General features: G+C 48.0%; 1 protein-coding gene across 3 annotated transcripts; it reads left to right on the forward strand.

Moving 5' to 3' along the window:
- Positions 1-7,250: 7,250 nt before the first annotated feature.
- Positions 7,251-17,987, forward strand: PIGT (phosphatidylinositol glycan anchor biosynthesis class T). Of its 3 annotated transcripts, none has more exons than XM_010591727.3 (12): positions 7,730-7,954; positions 8,501-8,678; positions 11,000-11,127; positions 11,410-11,510; positions 11,679-11,765; positions 12,261-12,372; positions 12,482-12,579; positions 12,665-12,830; positions 13,899-14,099; positions 15,783-15,948; positions 16,062-16,145; positions 17,300-17,987. In XM_010591727.3, exons 1-12 carry the CDS (start codon positions 7,768-7,770, stop codon positions 17,550-17,552), a joined length of 1,761 nt encoding a protein of 586 aa, XP_010590029.1. In that variant the 5' UTR covers positions 7,730-7,767; the 3' UTR covers positions 17,553-17,987. The 3 variants fall into 3 exon arrangements, with proteins under 3 accessions (XP_023406057.2, XP_010590029.1, XP_003411784.1); XM_003411736.4 differs by having other exon boundaries at positions 7,731-7,954; positions 12,285-12,372; XM_023550289.2 differs by lacking the exon at positions 8,501-8,678 and having other exon boundaries at positions 7,251-7,954.
- The last annotated feature ends 1,595 nt before the right edge of the window (positions 17,988-19,582 follow it).

Consider the following 19,582-nt stretch of genomic DNA (forward strand, 5'->3'; position numbering starts at 1 on the left):
GGCATTTCACTTCATTGTTCACATTGCAAAGATAGGAAAGTCCCTGTGGTTCTTTAGCTCTCTGACCAGTAGCATTTCCCCATCACTTGTTTACTCCATTTATTGAAGAAATATTTACTGAATGCCTGCTCTGTGCAAGGCATTTAGAATACAGTTTTGAACAAGACAAGCTATACCTCTGCCTTCATGGAGGTTACAGTCTATGGAGGAGAAAATCAAGTAAATACCGTAATTCACAGTGTAACTGTAGCACGACAAGGAACTACTCTGGTACCAGAGAATAGGGGCTTCTTAAACCTAGGCAGTGTGGTCACTGAAGAGCTGATTTCTAAGATGAGATCTGAAGAAATGAGTAGGAGTTAGGCAGGAATTGTAATTCAGGCAGAAAGAGCAGTTTGTGAAAAGACTTTAAATGGAGAGAACATAACCCTGAGGAAATGAAAGATGCTCGGAACAACTGATGTGAATTTGAGGAGAGTAGGTGGCTCAGTGGTTAAGCCCTCAGCTGCCAACCAGAAGGTCGGCGGTTCGAACCCACCAGCCACTCCATGGGACAAAGATGTAGCAGTCTGCTTCCGTAAAGATTACAGCCTTGGAAATCCTGTGGGGTAGTTGTACTCTATCCTCCAGGGTCACTATGAGTCAGAATGGATTCACCTACAATGGGTTAGTAAGACGTAGGGAGAGGTGAGATCAACAAAGGGTAAGCCATGAAATGCTTTGAAGCCTGAATCAGATTTTGATTTGACTACTAAGTTAAAGGGACTGGAAATAATCAGTAGCTTATGGTATAAATTTATTTTCTCATATAAAATCTGAAGATAGGCAATATAGGGCTGTATGGCAGCTCCATAGTAACTGGACACACAGGCTCCTTCTTGGCTTATTTTGCTTGGCTACCCAGGGTACATAGCTGGCATTCTCATGGATACCTAATGCCTAGGATGGGTTTTGGAACCCCAACTATCATGTCCCTGAACCTGGTAGAAAGCAGGAGAAGAGATGAGGGGTGGGCAAAAAGGGCACAGCCAGCTGTCTTCCCACTTGGCTTTTTTGGAAGTTCTAACCAATAGCATCCACTTTCATATCCTTAGCCAGAACTTAGTAACATGACAGATGTTTCTTTTGGAGACATTTTGTAGACACAGGGAGATAGTATTATTTAGAAGAAAGAAAATTCTGCCTTTGGTAAGGATAGTAATCCTTTCAGGTCCCAAAATTTTCAGTGTATCTGATTTCTTTATCACCTGTCAAACCTTGGGAGCATGCTCGCTCCTGGGGAAGCTGGGATGTAGAGTCCTTTGGCAGGGCACTGCAGAAGTTGATAAAAACCTTCAATTTCTTCATCTGTGGCATTAGTGCTTGGTGCATAAATTTGAATAATAGTCGTATTAACTGGTCTTCCTTGTAGGCATATGGATACTATCCTATCACTGACAGCATTGTATCTCAGGATAGATCTCGAAGTGTTCTTTTTGACAATGAAGGTGACGCTGTCCCTTTTCAGTTTGTCATTCCCGGCACAGCAGACGATGTGATGGTCCAGTTCACAATGACCAATACTAGTCCATTTCAGCCTACTAATGCCTAGGATATTGATCTTCAAGCATTCCATTTCATTTTTGGTGACTTCCAACTTGCCTAGATTCATACATCATACAGTCCATGTTTCTGTTATTAATGGATGTTTGCAGCTGTTCTCATTTTGGGTAGTGCCACATCAGCAAATGAAGGTCCTGAAAGTTTGACTCCATCCACGTCATTAAGGTTGTCTCTACTTTGAGAAGGCAGCTCTTTTCCCCAGTCGTATTTTGAGCGCCATCCAACCTGAGGGGCTCATCCCTTGGCACCATATCAGACGATTTGCTGCTATCCATAGGTTTTCACTGGCCAATTTTTTTCAGAAGTAGATCACCAGGTCCTTTTTCCTTGTCTGTCTAAGTCAGGAAGATCCACTGAAACCTGTCTACCATGAGTGACCCTGCTGGTGTTTGAAATACTAGTGGTATAGCTTCCAGTGTCACAGCAACACACAAGCTACCACAGTACAACAAACTTGACAGACGGGTGGTGGAGGACAGCTGCCTGGCCAACAGGGTCGAAGAGATCTGTATCCGTGCCCTTTCCAAAGAGGGGTGATAAAATGGAATGCAGAACTTACCAGACAATCAGTGTCATACACAAGGAAAATTTTGCTGAAGATGATTAAAAACCGGTTGCAGCAGTACATCGATATGGAACTGCCAGAAATTCAAATCGGATACAGAAGAGGATGTGGAACAAGCGATATTGTTGCTGATGTCAGATGGATCTTGGCTGAAAGCAGAGACTACCAGAAAGATGTTTACCTGTATGTATTGACTATGCAAAGGCATTTGACTGTGTGGATCATAACAAATTATGGATAATAACATTGTGAAGAATAGGAATTCCAGAACACTTAATTGTGCTCATCAAGAACCTGTACTTAGGTCAAGAGGCAGTTGTTTGAACAGAACAAGGGGATACTGCATGGTTTAAAATCAGGAAAGGTGTTTGTTAGAGTTGTATCCTTTCACCATATTTACTCAATCTGTATGCTGAGCAAATAATCTGAGAAGCTGGACTATATGAAGAAGAACGGGCATCAGAATTGGAAGAAGACTAATAAGTAAGAACCTGCGATATGCAGATGACACAGTGTTACTTGCTGAAAGTAAAGAGGTCTTGAAGCACTTACTGATGAAGATCAAAGACTACACCCTTCAGTGTAGATTACGTCTCAACATTAAAAAAAAGACAAAAATCTTCACAACCGGACCAATAAGCACATCATGGTAAGTAGAGAAAACATTGAAGTTGTCAAGAATTTCATTTTACTTGGATCCATAATCAACACCCATGGAAGCAGCAGTCAAGAAATTAAATGACATATTGCATTGGGCAAATCTGCTGCAAAAGATCTCTTTAAAGTATTAAAAGTCAAAGATGTTGCCTTGAGGACTAAGGTGCACCTGACCCAGCCTGTGGTATTTTCAGTCACCTCATATACATGTGAATGCTGGGCAGTGAATAAGGAAGACAAAGAAGAATTGATGCATTTGAATTGTGGTTTTGGCAAAGAATATTGAATTATACCATTAACCACCAGAAGAATGAGTAAACCTGTATTGGAAGAAGTACAACCAGAATGCTCCTTAGAAGCAAGGATGGCGAGACTTTGTGTCACTTAACTTTGGACACGTTATAAGGAGGGATCAATCCCTGGAAAAGACCATCATGCTTGGTAAAGCAGAGGGTCAGCGAAAAAGAGGAAGACCATCAGTGAGATGGATTGACACAGTGACTGCAACAGTGGCCTCAAACAGCAATGATGCAGGACTGAGCAGTGTTTCGTTCTGTTTTACATAGGGTCACTATGAGTTGGAAGCAACTCGACAGCAATTAAAAACAACAAGCAGGGCAAACTGTTGTCTTGGTAGAATCAGGGTTCTGTTACTAAAGAACAAGAGTACAGAAGTCACTGGGTAGATAACTAGCAGTTTACATGTTAGAGGCTTTGTTAAGGAATTTGAACTTTACTGCAAGTAATGAAGGGTTATAAGTGGTTGGATTTAAAAAGACAATTCTGGCTGTAGTATAGAGAATATACTGGAGGACAGGCTCCATCCAGACAAACAAATGATAGTAATCCTTGCAAGAGAAATGGTGGCCCAGAAGACAGTGGTAATTGGGTCAAGGCAGGGTACAGATAAATGACATTATTCATTCAATAAATATTAAATATCATTGTCTAATGTGCAAGACACTGAGCATGGCCTTGGAGGGGTGCAGTGGTGAGCAAAAAAAAGGACACAGTCCCTGCTTTTACGGAGTTTACATATAGCCTAGTGGGGGCCCAAATGTAAAACTGCAACTATGTGGAATGCTAAGAAGGAGTTAATAGCTTTCTCAGAGAGGCTACAAGATTTTTCGCTTGAGGAAGTGGCATTTGAGCTGAGATCTGAATGTCGAGTAGGAATAAATTAAGGGAAGAATGGCTGGAAGGGCTTCTTGTGGAGTACTGATTACAGGGGATCCCAGTGGATACCAGGCAGCCAGCAGATGATTGCAGCTGTCTTTTTTTTTTTAGGTACGAGGTAACTGGCTAGGATGCTGGGGTGGCGGGGAGAGTTTGTGGAAAAAAGTAGACAGAATAGAGAGATGTTTAGGAGACAAATTTGTAAAGTCTTGATGGTTGTGCAAGAGGAAGGGATCAAGTGTACCACCATTGTTGCTGCCTGGTGCAACCAGATGATTCAAGAGCTCTTCACCCAGATGGAGAACTAGGAGAGAACCAGGTTTGGGGAGATAATATATTTAGTTTGGGCCATGGTGAGTTATAGATGCCTTTGAGACATCCAAGAGGACATGTCGAGTAGGCACTTGGATCCATGGGTGTGGGACTAAGATGAGAAAGGGCTGGAAGAATAAACAGATGAGTCATCAGTATATAGGTGGTAACTGATGCCATGGGTGTGAATGACCTTGCTCAGGGAGAGAGGGTTCAATGAAATTATAAGGGGCTCTAAGACCCAGCTTTCATGAACATCAACTCATTTCTTACATCAGGGAAAAAAAACCACCTCCCTTTATACATCAAACACCAGCCATGGGATCAGTGACCTCAGCCTAAATCCCAAAGCTCTTGGTGCTACCCAGGCTGAGTGACAGGGCCGCATTCTTCCCATAATTCTATCCTGCTTCCACCCCTGCAGGGGGCCGTTGTGACTGCTGCTAAGTGCTCTTCCTAGTCCTAGTGAGAAACTTGTGGGAGCTCCAGGGAGGTGGATGCGTCCATTGGCAGAGCTCACAGACTTTCCCTGTATCCAGGAAGTTTGTGAATGCCTTTTGTTCCTAATCCTCTGTGTCTAGGTTGAGATCATCCACCAAGCTGGGCCAGGGTCCAGTCTCATGTTAACGTTTGGGGATTTTCTGAGTTCCTTTGGCTTTGCTGTACACAGAGGACATGGTCTCTGTCCTCTTGTGCCTTCTCCACTCCCCTCCTTTGGAGAAGAAAGGCATTCCTGCCTGAGTGTGGCTGAACCTTCTCTTGGGGTGCAGCCCCCTATAGCTCTGCTCTGCAGGCTTCTCAGCTCTCAGGCTCACCCCACTTCTCTCTGGAGTGAATGATAGGAAGTTGGAGTAGCTTGGTGGTTGTCATCAACATGTTAATAAATCTCTTAGTACCCCAGGCACATGGTGCTAAGATTTGGGGGAATAGGGATATACAGCCCTCTTGAGAGGTAGAATTGTTTGTGAGCCTATGGGGAGTCTTCAGTTCAGCTGCCATGAGAAGTCTAGCGTTAGGTCAGACCCCAGGACTACTTCCTGGTTGGGACAATGACTTCCCCCTGACAAACCACAGGGGCTTGGCTGGCCGTCAGAGCCACCATCTTCAGCTGACTGGTTTTTGAGGCCACACAGTGTCCTTGGAGATGGAAAGATGGTTTGGAGCCAACTCCTAGGAAAGGAGCCCAGCTTTCAGCCTCTATAAGCATGGCATGGTGGGGGCATCGTCAGACCTTTGTCTGACTTCTCAAGGGGGAGGAGAGAATCAAGATGAACATTAGCCCAAGGCTGATTCCTATGAGATGGAGCCCTGGTGGTGCAGTGGTTAAGGTACTCAACTGCTAACAAAAGGTTGGCGGTTTGAAACCATCAGCCAGTCCCAGGAGAGAGATGTGGCAGTCTGTTTCTGTAGGGACTTACAGCCTTGGAAACCCTGTGGGGTCACAGTGAATTGAAACTGACTTGACAGTGGGTTTTTTTTGTAGGGGGCGGGGAATGTTAAACATACCTCCAGCCTTTTTACCAATTCAGACACCAGCTGTCCCTCCCACCACACTCTACTTCTCTGCTGGGTTCTGGGGGTGGGGGGTGGGGGCGGTGAACAGACACTTCACCAAAGAAAATACACGAATGGTGAATAAGCATACGAAAAGACACTCAACATCACTAGGCACCAGGGAAATGCAAATTAAAACCACAATAGGATAAACACCACATACACACCAAATGGCTAAAATTGTTAAGGGCTGTTGAGTCGGCTCTGACTCATAGCGACCTGACTTGTATAACAGACAAAACGTTGCCCAGTCCTGCCTCATCACAATTGTTATGCTTGAGCCCGTTGTTGCAGCAACTGTGTCAATCCATTTAATTGAGGGCCTCCTTCTTTTTCACTGACCCTCAACCAAGCATGATGTCTTTCTCCAGCGATTGACAAAAAGACCAAAAAGTTAAAAACACCAAATATTGACATCCAAGGATGTGGAGTAACAGGAACTGTCGGTGAGCGTATAAAACGATAGAAACATTTTGGAGAAAGGTCTGGCAGTTTCTTATAAAATTAAACGTACAACTACTCTTAAGCCTAGCAGTTCTACTCCTAAATATTTACCCAAGAGAAGTGAAAAACATACGTCTACAAAGTAACTTGCACAGCAGCCGTGTTGATAATAACCAAAATCTTTAAAGTGCTAGCCTGTAAGGCAACAGAATGGATAAACAGTGGTATCCATACAATGCAGTACTGTTCAGCAGTAAGAAGAAACAAACTGTTGATACATGCAAGAACATGGATGGGTCTCTCAAATATTCTGCAAATGAAAGAAACCTTACACAAGAAGTGTACGTTACAATTTCATTTATCTTAAGTTCTAGAATATGCTAAATTAATCTATGGTAGATAAAAATCAGGACAATGGTTGCCTCTGGAAGGTGGAACAGAGAGAGGAATTGACTGGAAAGAGTCCTTAGAGAACTTTCTAGGGTTTTAGTAATGTTCTGTATCTTGACAGGGTATGCGTTATGCAGGTATGTGCATTTGTCAAAATTCAGTGAATGTACACTTCAAAGTTGCATTTCATTGTAAATTCTACATCAAAAGAAAAAATGTAAACAAATATTGAACTCTAGCTAATCGTATGCACGCTTAAGTATTTATGGGGAAATACTCATGTCTGCAATTTACTTTGAAATGCATCAGAACATAAGATGGAGTCACAGATGTACAGACGGATATGATAAAACAAGTATAAAAAACAACAACCCCGTTGCCGCGGAGTAGTTCCCGGACTCACAGCGACCTTGGTAGACTCAAACTGCCGATCTTTTGGTTAGCAGTCAAATGCTTAACCACTGCAGGACCAGGGCTCCCACAGCGAGCAGAGTAAAACGTTTAGTGGTGGAATCTACGTGGTGGGCAACAGGTGTTCACTGTTCTTTCAACTTTGAAAATATTCATAATAAAAGGGCAGTGATTTGGGGGATTTTGCAGGAAAGCTCTGCCACTGGAGGAGCTGGATGGGCTTCCAAAACAAACAATCCGCTGCTATCGAGTCTTCTGACTCACAGCGACTCTACAGGACAGAATAGAACTACCACACAGGATTTCCAAGACTTAAATCTTTACAGAAGCGCGCTGCCACATCTTTCTCTGGCTGGTGGGTGCCAACCACCGACCTCTCGGTTAACAGCCAAACGCTCAACCGCTGTGCCACTAGGGCTTACATGGACTTAGAACTGAGCAAATGGAAATACCGGAAGTAGAGGGAGGCAGAAGCCTGGCGTGTGACCTAGCAAAATTAACCTTTTTGCAGTCTTTGTTTCCCAACTGTCAAACGGGTATAGTATTGCATCCGGGTTTCCGGGACGGCACCGGAAGCTGCTTATCAATCGCTCTTCCCATTGGATGCGGGCCTTTCGTGGGGCGGGCGCCGCTGGGAGGTGGAGGCAGCCGCAGGCATGGCGGCGGCTGTGCCGCTGGCTGTCCTGGTGCTGTTGATTCTCTGGCCGGGCGGCTGGGGCCATGCAGAGCCCCCACGCGACAGCCTGCGAGAGGAGCTCGTCATTACCCCGTTGCCATCCGGGGACGTAGCCGCCACATTCCAGTTCCGCACGCGCTGGGACTCGGAGCTGCAGCGGGAAGGAGGTGAGAGGACAGGATCTGACCCGAGAAAGCTTTCCGTGGCACCTGCTGGGGGGTGAGGTGAGGCAAGATGTGGGTGCGGAGCCTGACCCCAGGGTGGGGTTCTGGCTCCTGGGCTTGGGGACTAAAGAGCTGGGTCGTTGGGGAAGGACGGGGTGGTTATTAAGAAACCCCATTGTACCGACAGCGAAACTGAGGCCTGGATAGGGACAGTGACTCCTGATTCCTAGTCCAGTGCTCTTTACACAGCTCCAGGCTGCCATTCTAAGTCTTTAGTCATCTGTTGGCAGCAATGATGCTACTGCTGCCGTTGGCGGTTTTCATTTATCCTGGATGCTAGGCACAGTTCTTAGTGCTGTAAACGACTACAAGGAAGAAATTGAGGTGTAGGGAGGTAAAGGGACTTGGCCAAGATCACATCGCTGTTAAGCAACGGTCTGGTCTGGAATCCAGATCTCGTTGACTCAGATCCTGGGATCTGCTGCTTCTTTGGGTTGACAGAGAGCCCTGCCTTTGGGATCTTTACCCACTGCTTCCCCCGCCCCCCAGTGTCTCATTACAGGCTCTTCCCCAAAGCCCTGGGGCAGCTGATCTCTAAGTATGCTCTACGGGAGCTCCACCTTTCCCTCACACAAGGCTTCTGGAGGACCCGATACTGGGGACCACCCTTCCTGCAGGCCCCATCAGGTGCAGAGCTCTGGGTCTGGTTCCAAGACACCGTCATTGAGTAAGTGCCCACCTTGGGTCCTGTTGAGCATGGCAGGGAAGATGTTGTCATCCTGCACTGCCCATAGGGGCAGTGATTCCAGCAGGCAGCGGTTCCAAGGCTGCTGTTGGAAGTCAGAAATGATATTACCACTGAGTGGTATTCTTTACTGAATACACTTCCTTCGTCTAATAACTCCCAGACCTGAGATGGCACATGTACATCCCTGCAGAGACAGAGAACAAACTGTGGCAAACCGGAGAGCTTTTAAAAAGGCACTCAAATAATAATAATAATAAATACCATGAAAGCCAAACAAAACAGAGCTGTGGACTAGAATTGTCCTATAGGCTGGCAGTTTATGATTTCTGTATTAGAGGAATGGCTTTTGTTTGGGAGAAGCATGGGTCTAGTCACTGTTGTTGTACCACAAAAACGATTCCCCAGTGGCTGCTGTGACTCTTCTACTTAGAATAGACCCTCTGTAAGCCAGACAGGGTTTTGAACTCATGTCTCCTGGGGACAGGCAAGTAACATCAATGAATAAAGATGTAAACATTTTTATAGAGACACAAAACCAAAAAACCAAACCCTCTGCATCGAGTCGATTCCAACTCATAGCGACCAGGGATGAGAAATATGTCTCATTTCTCTCTTAATTCTGGTGTAAGAAATCAGCAGCACAAGTATGATAAACACTTGTAGGGCAGTAATAGGGAATGGTGGGGACTGTGGCAGGCTAGAGGGCTCATACCAATCTAGAGGACAGCTGCTGTTAAGTTCCCATGGATTCTTGCCATGTGGGAATAGAGGCTCAGTGTCATCAGATACTCTCATTTTTCGGAGAGACCAGAAATCTGGATTTTTGTGTGAAAATTGGTGGATTTACATATCAACAAGTAATTTAGAAATTCAAGAAATGCTATATGAGGCAGGATAGAGCTTTCAGGCTTAGTGTTTGCTTTCTTTGTTTGGGGCTTATGGATTGGAGCAATTGAAGAGCTAGGAGCAGTAGATTATCAAAAAGTCCCAGGACAGCACTAAGAGGATGCCAGACGAGGAGCAAGCAGTGACCCTCAAGCTTGCCATGGCTTCCTCTCTTGCCTCAGCTCTGCTTTCCTGCCTTTTTTTTCTCTCTGCTTTGCTGTTTCTGTCTTTTCTCAGCCCGTAATTGCCTATAATGTAGAGCTGATGTTTAGAATTTTAGTATTTATTAAATTTTATACCTTCAGTTAATATGGGTGCCCGGGTGGCACAGTAGTTAAGCATTTGTCTGCTACCCAGAAGGTCAGCAATTCGAGTTCACCAGCCACTCTTTAGAAACTCTATATGGCAGTTCTCTGTCCAGTAGCGTCACTATGAGTTGGAATTGACTTGACAGCAGTGGGTTTGGTTTTTTGGTTATTGTTAATATGAGTTCCCTGGGTGGCAAGAAGGGTTTGAGCTCGTCTACCAATCGAAAGATTGTTGGTTCAGACCCACCCAACGGCAGCACGGAAGAAAGGCTTGGCAATCTTCCTTACAGGTTACAGCCAAGAAAACCCTATGGAGCTCAGTTCTACCCTGTAACACATGGGGTCACCATGAGTTGTAATTGACTCAACGGGAACAGATATTATTAATATAGAAAACCAATCTGTTTTAATGTTTTTCTAGGAAAATAACCTAATTTAATTTGATATTTTTGTGGGGTCCTAGAATGGTTGTTTTCTCTGGTCCAGTGAGCCTTGTGGATATAAGTAGAAACAGAACATATGTTCAGGCCCAGGGTGTTCATAGAGCAGAGTGTGTCGTTTTGCGAGGCTGAGCAAATCTCAGGGTGGATCAGCGAGCTGTCTGCTCAGCCCTCTGAGGCGTGAGGCACTTTGCATGGTGTTGTGGGAGATACATGGATGACCCAGACTTGTTCCTTGTCTTCAAGTTGCTCACGGCCTAGTTGGGGAGAAAAGGTGCTTAGGACCAGATGCCTACCACCTAGCCATCTCCAAGAGGGGCCTGGTGAGAGGCTGGGGTAGTCAGAACCACGGCAACATAGAGGAGGCTGTGGTTGAGGGGGGCAGGAAAGGCCCTCTGGGGGAGGGGCCAGGCCTGGAGCTGGACCTTGACTTTGGGCAGAGAGGAGTGAACTGGTGTCCAGGCAGGAGGACTTGCCTGAGTGGAGATGCGTGGGCATTCAGGGACATCCAGAGGAGTGTGCAGGGGCTCGGCTGGGACCGTGATGGTGTCTATCCTGTGATTAGTTGTCTGATGGTTAAGGACATAGCCTCCCTCTCCTGTGAGTGTGGCCAGGGAGGGTGCAGAGGCAGCCCCACGACAGCACATGGGTTTGTGTCTCCCTCCAGCGTGGATAAATCCTGGAAGGAGCTCAGCAACGTCCTCTCAGGGATCTTCTGCGCCTCTCTCAACTTCATCGATTCCACCAACACAGTCACTCCCACCGCCTCCTTCAAACCCCTGGGGCTGGCCAATGGTGAGCATGCCCCTGCAGCCCTTTCCCCTTCCTGACTTCTCTTACCCTGACCTTTGCCCCTCGCCCCTCGGCTTCCTCCCTCATTCTGGGCCAAGTCATGGTCCCCTGGTGTGTATGGGCTCTAGAAGGCCATTGTCCCCTCCCAGGGCGAGGAAGGGCCCTGCCCTCTACCAGACTGTCAAAGCTGTGTGGGGAGCAGGAGGGGTTGTCTCCATCTCTCCAGTGTGAGTCTGAGGAGTGGGACTCCCAGGCCCAACCCAGACTGGCCTCCGCCTCCCACAGGCACTGATCACCACTTCCTGCGTTATGCTGTGCTGCCGAGGGAGGTTGTCTGCACTGAGAACCTCACCCCATGGAAGAAGCTCCTGCCCTGTAGCTCCAAGGTGAGGTGGGCATGGTCTGTATATGGGTGGGATCCCCAGGGAATGCGTGGAGCTTGCAGCTGCCCCCTCACTGCTGGCCAGACAGGGTGCTTGTAGAGACAGCCTCGGTCCCAGGCCCAGATGCTCCAAGCCGGACACTGAGCCTCTGTCTCCTCCCACCTCCTCCAGGCAGGCCTCTCTGTGTTGCTCAAGGCCGACCGCTTGTTCCACACCAGCTACCACTCCCAGGCAGTGCATATCCGTCCTGTTTGCAGAGTAAGTCTTGGGGGTTGGGTGTGGTTACCACCCAGGGGCCCTGAGAGAAGGTTCAGGTCAAGCACGTGGTCCAGTGTCTGGTGCGGGCTGAGCGAGTGCTAAGTGGCAGAAGTGATGCTGATTATTCAGGGCATTGGCTCTGCACCAAGGAAACTGAGTGGTTGCCTGGCGAGTGCCCAGTAGACATTTGTCACAGAGCACAGAAGGGAAAGCAATGTCTGTGTGGCAGAAGTGTTAGCTCAGTTACCCATTTCACTTCCCTGAGCCTTGGTTTCCTTATCTGTCAGGTGAGTAATAGTGTCAGCCTTCTAAGGTTGTATGATAGGTCATCAAACCATGCACGTCAAGCTTTTGGCACAGAGTTTGGCTCAGGATTAGTGCTCGGGAGCCACCAGCAGCAAGTCGACGGGTGGGACGATACATAACAGACAAGGGATTGAGTCCAGGTTGGCTGTCCTCGAGGCAGTGCGACAGTGAGGCACGATGCCCACTCAGCACTACCCGTCGGCCCTGGGGCAGGATGCACATTGTACCAGCATCTCCTGGGAGCTGAGGCAGACCCTAACAGTTGTGTTCGACGCCTTCATCACAGGGCAGGGGAAGAAGGGTAAGCTGCCTTGGTGACTTCTCTCTACCCACCCGCCCCCAGCCCTGCCCTGCCTTTGGGGTCCAGGCCTGGCCCTAGTCCTTGCTCAACTCCGCTGTCTGCTCCTCAGACTGGTCCCTCTTCCGGATGTTCTCCCGAACCCTCACGGAGCCCTGTCCCCTTGCTTCAGAGAGCCGAGTCTACGTGGACATCACCAGCTATAGCCAGGTACCAAAAGTCTCCAGCCAGCCTCCTCCTCCATGGACCAGACTGCCCTTCTGCCCACCTGTCAGCCCTGCCCTTGTGCCCCCAGGACAATGAGACACTGGAGGTGAACCCGTCCCCCACCACCACATACCAGGACACTGTCCTGGGCACCCGGAAAACCTATGCCGTCTATGACTTGCTTGACACTTCCCTGATCACCAGCTCCCGCAACCTCAATCTTCAACTCAAGTGGAAGAGGCTCCCAGAGAATGGTGAGTGGGTGCACAGGCCGCCAGGCCACAATGGGCTACAGAGGTCATTCTCCTGGTGGTTGTGATTAGACCCAGGTCTCTGAGTCAGACACTCCTGGTTCTAAGTCCACCTTGTCTGAGCTTGATGACTTGGCAGATGCCTAGCCCTCTGGGCCTTAGTCCCCTCATCTGGGAAATGGGGACAGTAATATCTGGTGGGTTGGACGAGATAATTACTGTAAAACACAGATTTCATTCATGCATTCATTAATCAACACATAACTTTTTTGAGTCCATACTGTGTACCAGGCATAGCGTGGTAGGTAAGACAGAGAATGCCCTGCATTCAAGAGATGTGTCTCCTGGCCAAGGCAGCCACCAAGCAATACATTAATAAATTATGTCTGTGTTCAGCACTACCAAGGAGGGGTGCAGAACACCACCAGAGCATCTGGTTTAGGTTGGAAGGGACACAGTGGTTCCTGAGCACATGACAAAAAACAGAAAACCAAACCTGTTGCCGTCGAGTTGATTCCAACTAATAGTGATCCTATAGGACAGAGTAGAACTGCCCCATATAGTTTCCAAGGAGCAGCTGGTAGATTTGACCTGCCGACCTTTTGCTTAGCAGCCGAACACTTAAGCACTGCGCCACCAGGGCTTCCAGCACGTGACAGGTACTTACCAAATAACAGTAATTTTGTTATCATCCTTGCTTGTGGGCTGGGGAAGACCAGATGCTTCCAGAACCTGGGTTCCCAGTTCTGATGGCAAGCTTACAGCATCTACTCCCTGGCTTTGGGACATTGAACACTGTCTGGGGAGTGGGGAGTGTCACTTTCCTTTGTTGTTGGGTGCTGTCAAGTCTGTTCCGACTCATAGCGACCCCATCTCACAGAGTAGAACTGCCCCATAGAGTTTTCTAGGCTGTCATCTTTATGGGAGCAGATCGCCAGGTCTTTCTCCCACAGAGCCACTAGGTGGATTCAAACTGCCAACCAGTTACCAGGTGAGCACTTAACCATTGCACCACCAGGAGTCATACCCTTTCACTTAGGAGTTATTAATGGTTGATTTTCCTCCCTGCAGAGGCCCCACCGGTGCCCTTCCTGCATGCCCAGCGCTACGTCAGCGGCTACGGGCTGCAGAAAGGGGAACTGAGCACGCTGTTGTACAACACCCACCCATACCGGGCCTTCCCCGTGCTGCTGCTGGACACCGTGCCTTGGTACCTGCGGCTGTATGTGCACACCCTCACCATCACCTCCAAGGGCAAGGAGAACAAGCCAAGTGAGGAGCCAAGTCCCGGGGCAGGCCTCCATCCCGTCCCACCCTGGGTACCCTAACCCCTCATTTCTCAGGGTAATCTCTGACATACAGCTGCAAAAAGACACATGCATAAAGATGACCTCACTGTGCAATTCGTAAGTCATTTGTAAAAAAAAAAAAAGAGAGAACACATTGCCCTGGTGACTCTTACTAGAACTGTGGGAGGCAGTAGCTTCCTTTTTTTTCTCACTGAGTTTGTCCAGCCCCGGGCACATCCTTGTGTTTTGTGATGATTCGCAGACTCTAGGATAAAGAAAGGGTTGACAAGATAAACTGGGTTTTGGAAGCAAAGAAGATCACAGCACTGGGTAGATGGCTTTTGCTTCCTTGAAAGAGGTGAAGAGGCGCAGCTTTTTTTCTTTTCGAGGAGGAGTTTGTATTTACTGAGTGTTCCCATTAGGTGGTGTGCACAGCACCAAAGCACTTTTTCTCTCGGGTGTGGGTGGAAGATGGGCGGAAGATGGGCTAATAATAAAGAAGAAGACTCAGCAAGAGGTTAGATCATACCCCGAACAGCCAAACTTAAATGTCTTCTTTAAACACCTCTCTTGTTTCTCAATAATTTCAAGCTTTAGTTTTAGTTATTCTCAGCACCACTGTTTTGTACCAGCTTCAGCATCTCTACTTCAAACATCCTACCTATGTTTTCTGTAGGTTTTCCTGTATTTTTTTTCCCTTAATCTTTTATTTTGGAAAATTCCAAACACATACTCAAATAGAATAGGATCGTAACCTTTCTGTGTGCATCACCCAGCTTTAGTAGTCTCCACCTTTCTGGCCTTCTAGTCCCCCCCTCATTTGTTTTTGGTTTGATAATTTTTCTGTGGGAGTGTTTTGTTTTATTATTTTTTTAATTTCTAAATTTATTTCTTTTTTGTTGTTGTTAAGAATATATACAACAGAACATTCACCAATTCAACAATTTCTATTTGGGAGTATTAAAATAAATCCCAGAGAGCGTATCAAGAGTGTATCAATTCCGCTTTAATTACTTCAGTATGGGTCTTTAACAGATAAAAGGACTTTAAAAGATATAATCATGCTGTCGTCACTCCTGTCTTTCCCAGTGATCTTAAAAATAACTTTTTATAATTGATTAGTTTGAATTGGGACCTAAACAAGGTCCTCACACTGCATTTGCTCGATATGCCTCTTAAGTCTTTTTTTACTGATATAACAGTGCCTGCTTTTTGTTTTTTTCAAAATGTCATTTATTTGTGGAAAAAGCTGGGTCATGTGTTGTTCAGGATCTCCTACATTCAGGAGTTCCTCATGCTGGTGTTTAGCATGTTCCTCCATCTCCAGTACTTCTTGTATGTTGGTGGCTAGGTTTAGAAACTTGATTAGATTCAGGTCCCAAGAAAGCTTCTCAGGTGGTTCTTTGAACTTGCTGTTGTGTCCCATCAGGCAGCTGATGTCTGGTGGCCCAGGTGTGGCGATGTCAATGTTGATTAGTGGCCTCTGGCACTCTTGACAGCCTCTCCTGGAAGCTTCCTCTCCCTTCCCTGGGCTTGCTGACTCCTGAGATCCAGAACCAACCCTCTGGTTCCCCATCTCAAAGCCCCAAGGCAAGTGGGAAGGACCAGAGGTATGGGTAGTCTGACCCCAGGAAGAAGGTGTGAGTGACCCTTGCCTGTGTCTCAGGTTACATCCACTACCAGCCTGCCCAGGACCGGCTGCAGCCCCACCTACTGGAGATGCTGGTTCAGCTGCCGGCCAGCTCCGTCACCAAGGTCTCCATCCAGTTTGAAAGGGCTCTGCTCAAGTGGACTGAGTACACCCCAGACCCCAACCACGGCTTCTATGTCAGGTGTGTCCCTCCCCGACATGCTGTCCCCTCCTTCCTGGCTCACTCTCTCTGCCACTTACCCTGTGGTAGAGAAGCCAGTGAGAAACGCAGACCATCTGTCTTCTTTTCTGCAGCCCATCAGTCCTCAGTGCTCTCGTGCCCAGCATGGTGGCAGCCAGCCCAGTGGCCTGGGAAGAGGGCCCCCTCTTCAACAGCCTGTAAGTGTGCCTGCACCCTTCTCATACTACAGAGTCCCTGGGTAGTGCAAATGGCTAATGTACTTAGCTGCTAACTGAAAGGTTGGAGGTTCAAGACCAGCCAGAGGTACCTCAGAAGAAAGTCTTGATGATGTATTTCCAAAAAATCAGCTTTGAAAACCCTGTGGAACCTAGTTCTGCTCTGACACACATGAGGTCACTGTGAGTTGGAGTTGACTCGATGGCGACTGGGCTTTTTCTTACAGCATATCCTCAGCTGCCTACTTGAGGCTGGAGCGTTAACACAGACAGGCAGCTCCTGCAGGGTAGCTTGTCTCTTCCATAGTCATGTGTAGATTTAACGCAATCCTAGTAATTCTAGTAAGCTACGGCATTTCCAAAGACTTTGTAAAATGATTCTAAGGTACATCCAGAACAGTCAATAGGTGAGAATAGTAATGCTTAGAGCTTACATTTATCCACCAATTCTCTTAATGCATATTTAATTGAACCCTTATTAAATGTCAGGTACTTCAGAGAGCACTGATGAACAACGGTAAACCAAACAGACTTGTCCCTGCCTCCCCTGAAGCTTACAGTCTAGAGGGGAGATTCCGTTCTAGAGAATACTGGGGTGGGGCAGGTTGTTGGGAGGTAATGTAGTGGGTTACCCAGAAAGGGTTACTTGAAGAGGTGGCATTTAGGCTGAGAGCAGAAGGCAAGAGAGAGGCAGCCAAGGCAGGGCCCGTCTCTCTACCCAACCGCAGCTGCTCTCCTTTTATCAGGTTTATGTATTGAGCTTTCACGTAACGTGTCTCCTGTTAAAAATATGAGGTCCCTGGATGGCGTACACGGTCTGCACTTGACTACTAACCAAAAGGTTGGCTGTTGGGATCCACCCAGTGGCACTGTGGAAGAAAGACCTGGCGTTCTACTTCAGTAAGATCACAGCCATTAAAAACCCTATGGAGCACAGTTCTACCCTGAAGCACGTGGGGTCGCCATGAGTTGGAATGGACCTGATGTTAACAGGTTTGGATTGAAAGGTTTTGAGGCTGAGAAAACTTTGAAAACTCTTACCAGGGCGCTTTGGCCCAGTGCAGCCTGGGTGTGGGGATGGGGTGCGATGGCAGCAGCAGCCCAGTCTTGCCTCACCACTCCTTCCCTGACCACAGGTTCCCCATCACTGATGGCTCTAGCTACTTCGTGCGACTCTACACAGAGCCGCTGTTGGTGAGCCTGCCCACGCCGGACTTCAGCATGCCCTACAATGTCATCTGCCTCACATGCACTGTGGTGGCCGTGTGCTATGGCTCCTTCTACAATCTCCTCACGCGGACCTTCCACATCGAAGAGCCAAACAAGGGCGGCTGGGCCAAGCGGCTGGCCAACGTCATCCGCCGTGCCCGGGGTGTCCCTCCGCTCTGAGGTGTGCCCCCTTCAGCAGCTAGAGCTGCTGTTTCTGTCTGTGGCAGGGGGTGGTGACGCCAGGGGTTTCTTTGACACTTGCTTTTCCCGTCACAGCCCAGTGGCTTTTGAGCCAAACTACCCCCAGGTCAGCCAGGGCCTAGAACTGCACTGTCCAGTACAGAAGCCTCTAGCCTCATGTGGCTGTTTGACTTTGCATTAATTTAAAGTAGAAATTCATTTCCTCAGCTGCACTAGCCACATTTCAGATGCTCAGTAGCCCCAAGTGGTTAGTGGCTCCTGTACCGGACAGTGCAGAAAATACGTTTTTGCCATTGCAGAAAGTTCTGTCGGACAGTAGTGCTGGCCTGCAGACTTGGGTGTGCCGAGGAATTTGTATCCTTGTGTGGTAGGTGGGATTCACTGGTCGTGAGTAAAAAGTGGCTGCTGCTTTGATTCTTTGCCTCCTGTCCTTGAAGCCTGAGAAGAGTTGGGGACTAGGGCTTGTTTGCTGGGTATTTGAACAGGAAAACCTCCCCTCAGAAAAGAACCCCCCCCCAACTTCCTCCCATTCCAGCCAGAAATTCTTCCTCAACTCCTGCACCACCACCACCACCCCTGCCCCCGTCCTTCTCGGCATGTATCCCCAAAATGCTTTGGGTTTGGCGGGGACAACGCCTCCTCAGTGTTCCTGGAAACATAGCCCTTGACCATGAGAATGAGCCACCCCTGCCCTTTAGCGACCCTGAGAATCGTTGCCCAATCACCCCAAACCAGAGCTGGAGAGGCAGAGAACTCAGTGTGGTGGGTCTCAAACTAGTGTGTATAGGAGTCACTTGGTACTCTTGTGGAAAAAATGCAGATTGCTGGGGGCTAGACTGAAGTGGTCTGGGGTGTAGCCCAGATGGAGTTCATCAGGCTCCTCAGCAGCTTATGTTGTGGGTGGTCCTAGGACCACCCGCAGGCTTTGAAGGCAGGCCCATTAGATCAGGTCATGCCCCTCCCTGTCTTTTCTCTCCCTTGTTATACACCCTGGACTCCTTAGAGCCTTAGGTGGCTGGCTCCCCCTGCCCCACCTCTGTCTTATCCTCTGGCACACTTGGCATCAACTGTATAAGTTACTTGCGGCTTCCCACCACCATTTTCCAGACTTTCCCATCATAGTGGTTTGGCTTAGAATACCCTGCTGCACCACTACACACATCCCTCAGTGGCTGGCTCACTCTTACTTAAAAACCAGATAAGATGGTGCTTCCTCCAGGAAGTCTCTTGACATCCCAGACTTCACTAGGTGTCTCTCCTCCTGCTCCCACAGCTCCCTGATCTTACCTGGACATGCTCCCTGGTACCCACTGTCTTTTCCCTTCTGTTAGACTATAAGGTTCCTGGGGGTATAGGGGCTGCCTTTCATCTCCTGGACCTCACCTAGCTTACAATGGTCTGTAAGTGCTCAGTAAGCAAATGGTATATGAGTGGGCATGTGCTTTCCCGGCATGGGATCTGGATCCAGGGGTAGGGGTGGGGGTGAGGGCCTTTCTGGAGCCCCACAAGTCTGAGGGCAGCAGCTGTTAACTCAGCCAACATAGGTGAGACTGTCTTGGTTGCCCCCCAGAACTTGCAAGTGATATGTGTGCAAATGTGTGTCAGAAGGGAGGTGGTGAGCTAGTCGAGAATAGCTGTGCGCTTTGCCCATGGACACGTTGCTTTTATTGAGTTTACTCCAAAGCAAAAAATGAGAAGATGTAAATGAGATAATGTGGTGGGTGGAAGTCTTAAGCTGAGTGGTCTTGGCAGCCTGAACGGGTGGGATGTCTTCCAAGTCAGAAGGGCGTGGATTGTGGCCTGGCTGTCTTATATCCTCATCCCCTTTGGTACCTAGAAACAACTTCTGCTGCTGTATCGTATGCAATCTGTAAGCCGACAGCACCCATGGATCTCTAGTTCATGCCTCCTCCCAGATTCCTGAGTCATTGCCCACCCGCCCCCTCCACTTGGTGCCCAAAAGCATCTCAAATTAGTATCTACAAAACTGAGCTTCTGACATTCCCCAC

This window comes from Loxodonta africana, chromosome 24 (genome assembly GCF_030014295.1).
Source record: "Loxodonta africana isolate mLoxAfr1 chromosome 24, mLoxAfr1.hap2, whole genome shotgun sequence".
Classification (NCBI taxonomy): domain Eukaryota; kingdom Metazoa; phylum Chordata; class Mammalia; order Proboscidea; family Elephantidae; genus Loxodonta; species Loxodonta africana.